Source organism: Ciconia boyciana, chromosome 2, assembly GCF_034638445.1.
Source record: "Ciconia boyciana chromosome 2, ASM3463844v1, whole genome shotgun sequence".
In the NCBI taxonomy this organism is placed as follows: domain Eukaryota; kingdom Metazoa; phylum Chordata; class Aves; order Ciconiiformes; family Ciconiidae; genus Ciconia; species Ciconia boyciana.
In genome coordinates, this window is record NC_132935.1 from 24,435,982 (window position 1) to 24,451,536 (window position 15,555).

General features: G+C 35.7%; 1 protein-coding gene across 9 annotated transcripts in view; it reads right to left on the minus strand.

Moving 5' to 3' along the window:
* The window catches only part of VPS13B (vacuolar protein sorting 13 homolog B), a 489,796-nt gene that overhangs the window by 251,006 nt on the left and 223,235 nt on the right, over positions 1-15,555 (minus strand). For 8 of the 9 annotated variants that reach the window (XM_072852126.1, XM_072852122.1, XM_072852127.1 and 5 more), the window contains one exon: positions 9,857-10,004. In XM_072852126.1, the coding sequence (XP_072708227.1) occupies positions 9,857-10,004 (148 nt within the window). The remainder of the gene's footprint in view (positions 1-9,856; positions 10,005-15,555) is intronic. The other variant, XM_072852124.1, reaches the window with a different exon arrangement.

A 15,555-nucleotide genomic window follows, 5' to 3' on the forward strand; every position in this document is an offset into this window, starting at 1 on the left:
TGTAGAGAGGTGGGTGCTGGTCTCTTCGCCCAGGTAACAAGTGATAGGACAAGAGGAAATGGCCTCAAGTTGCGCCAGGGGAGGTTTAGACTGGATATTAGGAAATTTTACTTCACTGAAAGGGTTATCAAACATTGGAAGAGGCTGCCCTGGGAAGTGGGTGAGTCGCCATCCCTGGAAGTATTTAAAAGATGGTTGGATGAGGTGCTTAGGGACATGGTATAGTGCTGGTCTTGGTAGTGTCAGGTTTACAGTTGGACTCGATCTTAAAGGTCTTTTCCAACCTATACAATTCAGTGATTCTGTGAAATCAAAGCAGGAAAGACCACAGATCAGAGATTTTCCACTACTCGGTTGAGGACTACTGATAATCTGTACTCACCACTGGCCTCATACTTTCAGTTCCTCCTCTCTCCTTACAGCTAGCAATTGAACTAAAGCGAAGTAAAACACAATGCTAATACCTTATTCCTAATTTTTATGTGGTACGGATCTATCGTGTCTCATCCCTCTGGCACAAGACAACTCATTTCTCCTGGCCCACTGTGTGCCTCAGATACCTCATGCATTAAGAGGGCAGCAGCTTCTTTCTGGTTGGAAAAGGTTATCCTGCTGCAGGCAAACCCATACTTTCAGTGATGCCCAGAAGCTCAGAGAGCTCCTACTGAAAGACAAGGTTCATAGACAGACACCCATGCAGCAGCCTGCAATAGGATAGTCTCTCCACCATCCCATCGTATGACCGTACTCAAAATGCAGCTGACATATGACCTGGGCAAGCTTTCCTTCCCACATCACATCATCTGTCACATAGCTTCTCACACATCAGAACTGAGTTAAGCTGAGAAAAATCCTAGTGGAAACTAATCATAGTTACTAAGAGGCCATGACAGCAAAACACATGAACATTAACAGTATTTAAAAGAAGAAAGAAATCAAAGGAAAGCGTACTGTTATTACCTGGCTCTTTCTGGAAAGATTTTTCCTCTGCTAAAATTGGAAGTAGTCTCCATAGTGTCAAAGAACTCATTGAGATTTCTTAATATCTATTCAAATTATCATGTATTAGATATGGCTTTTTATCAGAAATAAAAACAAAAATACCAAGGTGTTTGTGACAAATGCAAGCCATTAAGGAACTGATCAAGGGATCTAAGGGATTAGAAATGAGATTAAAATGCAGTGGAGGAGAAAATTCAAACTTCAAACAACTCTGAAAAAAATCTAAATGGCCTACAGATTTTTTTTTTTTTTGGAAGATTAATTGGATTCTTCATATTTAAAACAAAACAAAAACTACCCCCCACGCCCCCAGGAAAAAAAAACAACAAAACAACAAACCACAAAACCAAACACCAAAAAAACCCCAAACCAAAAACCACCACCTACTTAATACTTGCTCTTTTTTGTAAGCCAATAGGTTTTGGTTTCTTCATATAATACTGTGCAAAAGTAAAAATTCAGTGAAATTTCTTATATAAAAGCTTGTTTGTCCTTAGGTTTGCATTCCAATTTTCCTCATAAGTCTGCATATTTTTATATTTGCAACACAACAGAACTAAACATATATGTCTATATATGAGATATATGAAGACATTACAAATGATTCACACTTCTGTGTATATATATATGATGGCCAAAACCAAATTCTGTTCCCAATAGAATGCACTTCCATATAATAATTTTGTTCCATGATTTAATATTAAAACATTATACATATACAAGAAATTGCAAAACCACAGAGGAATATCTTGTTAAAAATAATTCCTATCTTAATGTACTATTTTTTCCCACAACCCAATTTAAAAATGAAAAGTTAACCTAAGCAGCAGGCTCATTGAAACCATTAGGTGAAGCTCAAAGCTGTATTTACCAATATTTTCTGAACCACCAGTATACATCAGAAGTGTTTCAGAACTATTCACATTTTATTTTTGCAGCATCGTAAGAGAAGTTATTCCCTATACGCCCATTCCTGGATGACTGATATTTGAATTATTCACGTAACTGAGATTTTTTTTCTAAGGATAGACCATGATGATCTGTATGTAAAAAAGTTTGCACTCTTCATTAGGATGCTTGAGAATAAAAGCAGTACTTAACTAACTTAAATAGCAGCAGGAAGTCCTTTTAATCTTATAAAAATATGCTATATATTTGCCTACATACTGAATAGTCTTTGCATAAATAATTTTACTGGGCTTTGAGCATTTCTGCACTCTACTTTACTAACGGTGTAGATAATACATTACTTTTATCAATCAAGATGATAATTGAGCCACACAGTCCCTGACAACTAGCCAGAGCAAGTCCTTTATACCCAGGGAAACGGCAGCAGTGAGGTGTAGTGACTAAATTAGGATGGTCACTCAATGAGTTAGCAGCAGAATAAGTGTTAAAATACACAGGCTTTTGACTTTTTACCCAACATGCCTTTTTCTAGAGTAAACATATATCTGTAAACAAAGACAAATGCAATATTAACATTGTTGTGCAAGCAAAAAGGATCTTTCTGTGTGAATGTGGGGGCTGGCTAGGGAATGGCTGTGGTCAGCATTTTCTCCCACCAAATTCTTAACGATTGCTGCACTATTTCTGGCAAAAAATACCTATTCAGTTCTGGGAACAAAAATAAAAAAGAACTGACGCTTTCATACAAATCAGTAACAGCCTTTCACAGGCAAAACTAAGGACTATATTAGTAATTACAAAAATGTGTTATATGTGTGTTCATATCTAAAGTCCATGCCTGAATTTATCTTAATATCGCTTACCATTCCAAAGAAATTTCATACTATGAAGTAAGAATTTCAGCCTTTGGATTTCCAAGAACTTTTCTGGTAAATGCAGGAGGAATTCTGCCTAGTTTTCTGCCTTTTTAAAAATACATGAAAGTTCCTTAGTCTTTTAAATATAATCTAAAAATAAACTCCTATTCCGTCTCTCCTAACTTTGAATTTCTCCATAAAGAAAACATGTTTGATACACTACATTGGTTTTGTGTTACTAACGTTTTTAAAATCCACACACTGAACTGAAGAAATCATGCTGTCGTAACACACAAGTCAAACATTTTACTAGCTATGAAAACTCACAATAATTAATTTTCAATATAGGTATGTGACTGTCCAGCCATTTAAAAGTTACCTTAAATCATCTGTGCCTGGAGACCTTCCTTTTAAACAATCCTTCCAAGAACTAAACCCCATTTTTAAAAATATTAAAATCCTAGTATTTTCAGGCACCCTAGGTAAATGTGTGTCAGATTTAAATTCCTATATTTTACTTTGCCTATTTAGCATCTATTTAATTTTATTCATCTTCCCAAATAAATCAGTCAGTCATACATTTCATAGCAGGCATGAATAAACGATAATCATTCAGTTCATTGAACAGAAATAGCGACCTACTAATTCAAATACTTCAGATAATCCATTGATTTCTCACCAGCCAGACTTCTCTCACATTTGCCAGTTTTTTTGCATTCCAACAGCTCATTTTATCAGGAATCTAGTTCAGCATTCTAGCTGTACTTTAGGAAAAAAAAACCTGCATCCAGTTTTGCTAAGTACAGGTCATATTCTGCCATACTGTACTCAACAGAAAGCTTATTAACTTAAGATGAAACTTCAAATAAAACCACTAACACAGCATCAGTTGGTCTAAATAAAATAGACATGTCTACATTTAAAGCTTCCTCTTTTCTCCACTTTCATGGAGAAGTATTTAATAGTGGTTCAGAAATATCTCACGTGTATACTTCAAAGGAATTTTAAGAATTACTTGAGTAAAGCTTTCAAAATCAAATTACTAACACTTCCCACAACAACCAGGACGTTCCAGTTATAGTAAGTATCTAACGACCAACTTACAAGCGTGCTGTTGTATCTACACTATCAAATGTTAGGAAGTGACTGAAAGGAAAGGTGGGGATCTTTCTTTGCCTGGTTTCCTATGGAAAGAAGGCTTATGCAATCCTATACTCCATGCATATGCATGCAACTCATTTGCTTGTCCTCTAATTCCTTTTACATTTGCTGGTCAATGTAAATCAAATTTGACAGGATAAATATCTCAAAGATACGTTTCTACAAGCTCTGGGAAAATAAGTAAGCAGGGTAAAGAAGGTAGAAGTTGTCAACAGGAGCTCTGTTCTTATTAGAAATCAGACAATTTATACAGGACAGAGAATATAAAGGTCATCTAAGACAGAGTTTTGAACTTTCTTGTTATGACACCATCCTCCATCTGCTTGAAATACAAACAAATAGTACACTAGGTGTAACTTAGCACTTACGAAACTTTAAAACTCTAATTATTTCTCTGTAAGAACAATAGTCCCACAGAACAAAATATCAATGTTTCAGAAACACGAGTAAGAGATTTTTCCAAACTGGAATTATTTAATGTCCTTTCTTTCTCTCCATATGCACATACTCTTATGCATCACATATACACTTCCTGCAGAATGAAACAATGCTGGAATCTCTTCTTAGCTTTGAACTTGGGACTAATACTCCATGGTAATACTGAAATTGTAGTGGAATTAAATGACCAGTGCACTCTGGCCTGTGGACCTGATCAGCCTGGCCTATGGAAAAAAGATGTCCAAAACCCACCATTGTTTAATTCTCTTTTGCAAATGCCCTTGCAATCTATCCACCAGACAATAAAATGGAGCAATCTCTGGTCACGGGCACTAGACCTAGTGATGAAAACCACTTGCCTACTGTCATATGCCCTGATGTACACTCACAACATGGCTGAAATGCAGCCACCCCCTGTACCATGACCAAATACCTGGCTGTTGCATAACAGGGATCAGAAAAATTTTATGTGACAAGTGTACTTTCAGTTACAGGACAGGGCATTCAGTTTTCGGGTGCCTTTGTAAGAGGCTATTGGGCCTACTCCAGCTAAAAGGTTCACGTCTTCTTAGGTGATACATTAAATTCCACTTACCTACCTATCCTGTGGCTATAAGAAAAGTAAACTGTTAGGATTCCGAGTGAGTAAAAAAATTAATAACCTTTTCAGCCTCTCTAAAGTAGCTTCTTTCATTAAAAGCGTTCCTCATACTAAAGAGCATGTGCGAGGCTACTTTTCTACAGTTACTGAAAAATTAGATACCACAGCCACTGGGTCACACTTCACAAGACAGTATCAAATTTGTGTCTGGGATATCATGGTTACTTCCAAGCACTGCTAAACATTGGATGTCATGGTAGGTGTTGATGAAATTAAATTTCAGTGTAATGACTACCAAAAGACCTCACTAGGAGACAGTAAAAAACCCCCCAAAAAACCAATTTCATCTTTAAGCATGGAAAATGTTATTATATTTCTTAAACAAAGCAAAAATAATTATAATAATTTAATAACTTAATATGAATGAAATCTACAAGTTATTTTAGTAATGAATGAGCACCCATCTTGAATGTGTGAAAACAGACACTTTGTCTTTAATCATTGTTCAATAGTGTGCACAGGACAGCTTTCAAAGACTGCCCTATCCATCTACTGCAGCCTACATCATCTTCCTGTATAGGTATGCTACATAGGCTATACATATATATTACATATTTGTACACACATATAGCAGTCATTTTGCCACTATCCAGACATAAGAGCTATACTTCTATGTATAGCTACGGGTCTGCAAATCACTTTTCATTGACCTAACAGGGAACTGCTGAATCACTGAATGGGAGAAGTGGGTGGATGGAGGAATTGAGGTGAATACTTATTACTTTTTTTTAATATTCTTTCTTTATCACCTTGCTTGTTCACAGCCACATCATACAAAACTTAAACCATATATTCTATTATCTTACTCTGTTTTTGAAGCCTCTGTGGTTAAGGAGGAGGTTTATAAATAACTACAATTTGAGACTTAAGAACAGAAACCTTGGATTTTCACAGACAGATACCATATAAATAGTAGTTTTGCTCTTTTCCCATGCTTCATTTTTGGCAAGGTCTCAGCAGCCATTAACTAATAAACTGAACTCACGATCAATGTTTTAAATCATTTTACAGCTGTGATTACAAACTGCTTTCATTTACTGCATAGGGTTGGTTTCTAGCAGTTCTCAAGGGAGTGACTGCTGAGATCATGCTAGACTTGAAAAGGATAAATTCAAAATCACCACCTGAATAGAACGATTTTAAGATACAATCTCTTTCAATCTGCAAAGACTATGCATATGTGCTTGCTATCAATGTAGGAATCTCACTTTTCCGACAACTTAAGACATCTGTAGCTAGAGCCTTGATGATTAAGAAATAAGAGGCTTACAAGGATTGTTGCCCCTTTTTCCTAGAATGCTTTTGTAGCATAGGTAGCATTATATGTCCTAGACCTACAATCGGTGTCATATGCCTGGTTTAAAAAGGTGAGACAAATAATGAAAGAAAACTCAGACAGAAAGTAGGTGAACTTAAAAGAAAGGAAATAAAGTGAAACATTGTGGGAGCGACGGACCCAGAAAAATTAGAAAGGAGAAGAATCACAGGCACCTTATTTTTAGTCACTTAATAAACTAGTCACTCATTCACCATATTCCAGCACATTATATACCTGTCAAGAAATGAACTGTGAAAGAAAGGATCCACTGAAACTTCTCTAAGAATGAGATCACACCTTTCACACTCGTATTCATCCAACCTTTTCTAACCACTGTAACTGGTGGCTTTGCAATCAAAGCAGAGACTTTTTTTTGTGATGCAACATGTTAGTTTTTACTGTCCCCTGAATCTTCCAGTGCAAAGCCAATTCTGACAATTGGGGCATAAGATGAACTCTACAGGAAAAGCTTCTAACATCGCATGAAATTTCAGGAGGCTACACAGAGAACAAGCCTGCATGCCAGTGCAGTGTGACATGGCTCTCCTTTCTTTAGTTATGGGAAACCTGTGTGGTCTACTGAAGCAGACAGATAGCATCCCTGTAAATAATTTCATTGGTATACAAGGCTTTTGCTCTTTGGCATTAATTTTATATTTTTATTCCCCATTCTTGCATGTAAATCTCAAATACTTCAGGTATATTACACCTGGCATTTTATCTCCAGAGTATAAGAAATAGGTAGACATTTTAAAACACAGGCTAGCCTTCAAACCAGAAGTGTCAGGCACACTACATCTTAAAAACAAACAAAATAGACCCTCTGCTATATGTATGTAGCTTCACTTAAAAAAATAACAACATTTTCAACAAATTTTTAACAGTTGAGAATTAATGAAACCAAACTTAGTAATCTGTTCTTTAAAAGACTGCTTCTAATTCAAAAAAGAAAATGCTTAGTCAATGTTATCTTGAGAGAATTAGTACTATTACCTTTCATTTCTTAGTATCAAACTCTATGCCACAAAATTGTTTTATAGAGAAGCCAAATATCTGCTTAATCACAAAAACCCCAGCATTTAGGCTAAACTTATTTGATAAACTGAATGGGTAAAGTAGAGTGGTCGCTAACAAATGAAACCTAAAAAATGAACTTTTCATTTTTGCAGCAAAGTGTGTTGTACTAAATAATTGAAAACACATCTTGATATTGACTTCAAATTAAAAAGTGGAAGAAGTTGAGATGCACAGAAATCCTTCTTTTGCTTTTAGGACGTTATTTATAATTTATCATTTTGTTTCATCATTTCTGCACTCATACACACAAAAGCCAAAACAAAAACAAAACTGCCATTCATGGCATTTCTAGATTTTGAACAATAACACTTTCTTTTAGTAGACTATTCTGGTGTGATCGTTACTGCAGAAGATATAATACTTAAGATGAATAATAACAAGGGCTGGAGATCAAAACTGGCTACCAAGATGAGCAGGTACCAGACTGGGACACTAATTTTCAAAACTCAAGTACAAAGCTACTTCTGCACACTATATGCATACTTTTATAAGCTGGCAATTAACACAAACTAATTAGCATCTGTTCATGCAAATAGCTGGTTTTGAATGTCAAAAATTCAAAATTACAAAAGTTTCTCTAGTGAATTACACCTTTGTGCTTTGTTGACAGGCACAGGTGGAATTAACCTCAAGAAGAAACATATCATATCATTTATGATGTTGATATAGCCGAAGAGATGATAAATACAGTTAAAAGAAGAATATACTTAGTACAGTAATTTCATTACAGGCAAAAACAAAGGAAATTCATACATGAATGGTAAAAATAAAAGGGTAAATGGTAAAAATAAAGGATAATCATAAATGAAATAGAAATCTTTGAAATGAATCTATTATTTTACTACCAATAACAACATGGCAACCCACATAATATTCAGCAAACAGATTTTCTGGTTTCAGTTCTTTTTTAATCTCAAAATAACAATTAACCCTACCACTAACGGACAAGATTGTAATCTCAGTTTCAGCAGACAACATCTTGAAGTACTTCATGATTATCTGGAAATAAACATCAATGCAAAGGAAAAGATAATTTGTTCAGTGTATTTCAGAAGGATTATTAAAAGTCTCAGCTGGATAGTCACTTTTTTTGGATGATCTCCTATTTTACTACTTGCAGACAGTACTATATGAATAAATAGCCTAGAAAATCCCAGAAAGCCATATCATCTTGATTAGCGATAACAAAGTTTAACTTTAGCACTCTTAAGTGGCCAGAAAATATTCCAAAATTTAATAATCTCTTGAACTCCCGAAACAGAAGTGCCAACAAATGCATTTTCTATGGGAGAGTGACTCTGAAAACAGTGAATTTTAACTGTTTATGCACAAAATCTTGACTTCCATACATGCCAGACTTTAAGCAATGTGAACAGACTGACTGAAATCAAAGAGGTTAATCACAGTGTATGAAGTCTGATAAAATTACAGACTAAAATATTAAATATCAAGGCAAATAGCAGAAATTCTACTGGAAGCACATCTCCTTTATCTCTTTTTAGAAAGCGTGTTACATGAAACTATCAGGGCCCCAAAGACAGTACCTAAACAAAAATGAGAAGAAAATTCAACATAAATTTCAAAATTGCAAGTTTTACAACTTTTTAAATTAAAAATAATCAATTTCTGGGAGAATATCTCTTTAAAACTGAAAATTGTTCCATGGTATTTGCACAGCTTGTTGTAGTAGTCACTTTCTAGCCCAAATGGAATCCAATACATAGCATTAGTATCAAGGTTTGTTGAAGCCTTAGGCCGCAAGCTGTGAACTTTCACCCAGATTCACTGACCGTGCACTGAACTTTTACTTGGCTACATGAAGGAAGGCCCCCGAAACTGGTGCAAACCAGAAAGATAAGGAAGCTTCAACCTTAGCAGAAGTTACAACCTTAGAGATAAGAGAAGAATCGGCCTGCCTAGAGACAAGGAAAGGGCCCAATGAAGGGCAGGAAGCCCCCAGACCCTGATTCTACTATTGGTCCAAACTGCCTCCTGAGGGGAGGGGAATTTAGATTGTAAGGGTATCATTGCCCAGGGATTTCTTTGTTCTGGGTCCCTCTCCGGAGGCACCCAGCTCCAGCTGTTTTCACCTCTGTACCAATCAATAAATTGGTCTGGCGTACGTCTTATCGGAGACTCTGCTTCGGGAAACCTCGGGTCAAGCCGGAGGGGAGAGAAAGCGCCCGAGAATGAGTGTGTGTGTGAGCGAGGAGTCGAAAAGAGGCACCCGTCAGCTCAGTGGAGCTGCCGCTGCGAAGGAACTCTGGTCCCAGCAGTTAAAGTCTCATGTGATGCGTGTGCAACTCCCAGAATGTGTGTGAGTGCTCGGGCAGCTGCGTCTCCTTTAACAAGCTGATGCTGTTCAATTGTGGACACATGTTATTGGAGGGAGGTTGCAAAGGCAGAATGACTAGTTCAATTAAGTGATCATACCTGTTACTGTTTTTGTTTTGACAGGACTGCTGGCATACTCAGAGGCTTGATTTGATTGCTGCCTTGCCAAAGGTGCACTTCCAACTGATGCTTCATCCTCTTTTTTTCGAGTTACTGACACACCAAGCGGAGCAGTTCCTCCAGACTGCTAGAAAAAGAAGTGCCTTGTGAACCACTCAAAACCAGAACACATTAATATTGAATTATGACTTTGTCATGAGAAGCAAGTCTTAAACTACATATTTTGAAACGTATAGAAGACAACTTGAAACAATGATTAGAGCACATATATTTTGAAAACAAATTATGAAATGCTACATTCAGACTTGCACTTGTATTTCTTTTAGTCCTGTTAGTCCAAAGAAAAGCTCTACGATAACAAAAAAGTGAAATATAATTTATTAACTTAAAATACCATGCTTGTTAGCCAATCAAAATGCACATGAATAAACCTGGATGATCACCAAAGCAAAATAATTATCTAAATGTTTCATAGAAACTGGAAAATTTTAGCTTGATATGGAGATCCCAAAGTTTTGCAAAGAAATTTATCAACCCTCATTAAACTTCGAAAGAAAAGATGCATTGTTATTTATACATTATTATATTTGTTCCTCACATTTTAGATATAAAATTTAATACTGACCACTACTGATTTTGAATTGTTTTGTCTTTCAAGCATATCAATAAATGACAAACTGCTCAAAATATGACACTGTTAAACAAAACTGAAGGCATGAAAATCTAGTTTGAAGGACTGCATCCTTATTTTAAGATCAGAAAAGAATGACGTGTATTAATCCACATGGGTTCTGGAAATGGAGGTCCATAAATGAATACAGCCTATTGGTTTTGTTGTTACTTTTTTTTATTAACTCGAGCTAGAAAAAACAAAATCATTTAAAAAATTGGATAGTCAATTTTGCTGTACAGTTGGCTGCTAACGTTTTGCTGTAGCATTAGCTGCTACGTCAATTGTAGATGTATCCAAGTTGACAAAAGCAGAATATTTCTACTGTTGATTTTGCAGAGGGTTATCATTTAAAGATGACAAAAGTTTTTTCTAAAGATCAGACTTTAGGATTACATGCATCTTGATCAATTTTTGTATAATTTAATTCTGTTGCTATTGGAGTAAAAATGTAATCCATATAGCTGGGTAATGAGAAACCTCACACGTTGCTTTAGGAATCTCTGTGGGAAACAAATTCGTGTGAGGCAGGCAATGTGCTTGTAAATTTTCTCCAATAGAAAACAGATCACTGAATCAAGCAGTGTGCAAGACGTGCACACATACAAAACCCCAAAACAAACAGAAAAATCATTTAATTGCAGGAGAATGACTTCCAAACGCCTTCACCATTTTCCACTATAAAAGTAAATTAAAATAAGACAGACAATCAACTATTTAATCCTACTCCAGTGAAAACAATCAACTTATATATACAGTGGTATGCAAAGTTAATAGGAAAATACTAATGTCAATGACAAACAGAACTCTCATCTCTCCTCCTCCCTCTGAATGTACAGTCATCAGCTTTGTCTCCAAAAGGACTAAAAAGTAATTCTGGAATACAGTAACATGCCACTTTGGTGTCCTCTAGCCATAACAACAACAAAAATCCCCATCGGCTTTGAAAAGACAAGTTTTACACCACAGAAATACTTCCCACGTGCATACAGAGAGAGAGTCTGAAGTTTTGTAAACTTTCGTCAGACATTTTACATCACTTATTTTCAAAATTTAGCAGTTTATCTGATACAACCTTTCATAAGGCAAAGCCATCTGCAGCTTTCCCATGACAGCAACTGTTGAGCCATAATTTGGCAATTCTGGACGTAACATTTCAAGAACATTGACTTGCCAAAGTGAAGCAAGAGTTTCTGAAGAATGAACACAGACAATACAAGACAGTACAAAAGACAATAGGATGAAAATACTGTCTGAAGAAGCAGTATCTATTTCTGAACCACTGAATAAATGGATCAGGAAAATATAATAATAATAATTTACACCACTAGTCATATAGTGAAAAACATCAAGGCTATCACAGCCAGCCAAAGCTGGAAAAAATTATGACCAAATATTGAGTGCTTGAGTGCTGATCTGGACAATGAAACAGCTGTTTCATCTTTGCTCACTGAAATCAAGCCTGATGTTGCTGTTGATGACGCCCAGTACAATCTTGTCAGGTTTTTGGCAAAAGATGTCTGGTTAAAAGAATGCAGAAGATTAAAGATCAACGTTGAACTAGATGGAAAAGGATCATCAAGATTTGGGTTTTAGCCACAAACTGATGAGGAAATTGTGGCTTGGGAAATAGCAGATGACAAGAGCCCCACAGCTGTACGAGAAGATGAATCTGATGGGAAAGGAGACATTGCAGGCAAGTGTTATCATAAGCATTGCATCACAAGAATCCAAAAAGCTAGCTATAAAGTAATATGTAGTAAAGTTTCACATACCTACTTGGGATGTAAGCTTTATGGTTCCTAATTGGTAGTATTACAAAGATGATAAATGAAGAACATTTCATAAAGTTATGGAACTACAGCAACATTTAGATGAGGTTGTTTTGTTGACACAAAGTCAAAATCAGATTCTGTTCTAGAATATTGACCACAATTTTATCAATGCAATAATGTTTTGTGGCTATTATACACTGAATACTAGATTAATAATAATTCATGGTACTCAAAATAAGAAAATTTACTACTTTTCCAGTATAATTACTACAATTAACTTTTTAAGTGGTGGCTAAAAAACTACAAGAAAGCCATCCTCTTCCAGATTTAAATTTTACTGACACAAATAATCTAAGACATTACATACCATGTTAAGTATGTGTACACAAAACACATACATATATGCTATTTATGCATGTAAACGGATCAACAGATACAGATTATATTTTTTATTTTACTTCATACTGTGTGGTCAACAGGACTTTGGAAATTATAAAGGACTAAAATCAGAGAAAAGCACAGAACAATAATAGCTAAAAAACAACCTGCCAAAAATACCAAGCCCCAAGTATTTCCTGATTTATGTGGAGATATGCCAACTAAGTGAAGCTAAAATATCCTGTAAAGAGGGCTAGTGGAAATTTGCCCCAGGTAGAATAAGTTAATATTTTACTTGAGATTTTGGGTAACTAAATATTTTATTTCTGAATTATAACTTCCCATGAGTGTGAGGCTGAACAGGACGCAGGCAGATCTGGGAACATGAGAAACACATTCTAAAGAAAACTTGACCAACTGAGCAGACAAGTAACTTTCATTTGAGGAATGCCTATACAGTCACCTCCCTGATAACAAACCAAAAGCAAAAAAATATTCCAAGAGAGGAACTTAAATATTATTACTAAAGGAAAAAATGAAGTACTGGCTTGTGAAATGCTGAATTCAGAAACCTCAGTCCAGACATGTGTTGCCATCTTTGAAATGATACCAAACCCAGCTATCCCATATGGTGGATGCTGTGTGCACACAGACTGACGTGTACATGTGCAGTAGCTTGCAACCAGCAAGCAGGAAGAAAAATTAATGAAGCCTTTGGAATGGGGACAGATGGCAGTTCTACTCAAGACATGGTGTTTTCTGAACATGTAAGATCACTGTCATGCAATCCCTATCTGTCTCAGAGAATATTTACCTATGCTACAAGACTGTCCAAACTGTGCCAGAATGAGCTCCAACAGCAAGGAGGATCTACCTTGCCCACCTTGCAAGAAGTTCTAATATCATGAAATCACAATCACTCCTTGACTACAGAGTTACATTTCATTGTTTTGATTTCTGAGATTAATAATATAAGTGCACACTTAAAATTGCTTCAGAGCACTCAAACAAAACTAGGCATTAGGCCTAGTTCCCAATTAAAATTAAATTAATTAATAAAATTACATGAATTAAAATGAAATTATTTCCTAATTAAAAACTCCTGGGGTTCATAAAAGCACCTTCTTTCCTGGAAGATGAACTTGCTAATTCAAATGAAATTCTGTGACTGCTTCAGGTAGGAATTTCAGGTACGCTCAGAAAAGTTCTCTGCTGGGATAAAAGATCAATCACTGATTAGCTATAATCTTTCCAAACTTATGTGATGAACTGACATCAGCCAAGAACCCCCATATTTTCACCAGCTGATGAAAGCATCCTATCAGCAGTTTCAAGGGGCCTCTGAAAGTAGAAGATATAAGGTTCAAGTCCCATGTAGCTTTAGTTCCTTAAGTAAGCAGTAACTTCACTCCTACATTCTTCAGAAACTTAATTGTGTTCCTCAGAGTAAGAGGTGACACATCCTGATAGGGATAAACACAGTGCTTTTGGCCTGCAAGCAGTATCAGAAATCAAAACCTATTATAATATTTGAGAAATCTTTGCACACCAAGAAGATAATTATGTCTACCATAGAAACATGCTTGTTTTATCAAAGCTTTTCCTGCTATTTATCAAGGTAGAAGAGAAAAACTAGAACTAAAGAAGGGCAACACAGCTCTACCCTCAACAGCCAACTTTGCTACAACATGGGAAAATCTTAAGTTTGGGTACTGAATCTTACCCTTACATTGTGTCATTCATTCATTGCCATTCATTATCTGAAGTGTTTGGCTCTTAAAGACTCAAAGATCTGCAATATTCCAACAGTCATCATAAAACAGATCAAATTAGAGGAATTAATTGTTCTACATGAGTCTATGGACCAAGTCATGATGATAAAATTATTTCATCTTAGGCAAACATTCCAGAGACACCTCTGGTGCAGACCTCTGAATGAAGAATTGCCCAAAGCATACCATCAAGAGTTGATAGTATCCTCAGCTCGCAATGAACTTTCCATAAAGCAGTGAAAGGATATTATAACACAGTAAAATTCCTAAGAGAATGGTAGAGAAAAGAGAAAATGAGCAGAGAAAAAAGTTGCAGGAAAAAAATGGATTAAATTGAATTGCTAATGACCAATTCTGTAATCTGCATATCCATCTGATGAAAAATTCTTGGTTTTGAATTGGGATACACAATCATCTGTGGTGTAGATGTTCACGAAAAAAAGGGAGAAATTTGGATTCTGGAATCATGTAGGTGTATTACATTCCAGTGTTTTAAAGCATGATGAATCTAGGAGAGGTGTAATGTCTTTTCCTTTGTTGTTCCCCTGTACAACTAAGGATGTTCTCCCTGCACAGCTGGTTTTAGATCTACACTGTTACTGAAACACTCATTGAATTAGGTAGTAACACACACATGCATACAGAACAGCCAAAGAAAATGACAGAAATACGCAGCCATACATATTTATATTATGCATCTACATATATTATGTATAGCTACACATTTTTGATAGTTTAGTCTTCACTAAAATTAGTCATTTTATCTCATAGAAATGAGTAATGCAAGAAAAGTATTGACAAGCCAGGGAGGCTTTACAGTAATGTGCATTTGAGAAAAAAAAAGATTACATGCACTCATTGATATATTCACTGCAGAAAGTATCACATAACTGACTGTCTCATATCAAAGTATAGCAAAGGGTTTTTTACCAAGGAAAACAAACTCTTTAAATATTTATCTGTGCAAAGCTAAATATGGGCTTTTATAAGAGAGTAAATATACAAAAGACACCACTGGTTTACAAAAATAAAACAAGCCACATGTCAAAAAATCTTAAAAAAAATAGTCAAAATAAAATATTA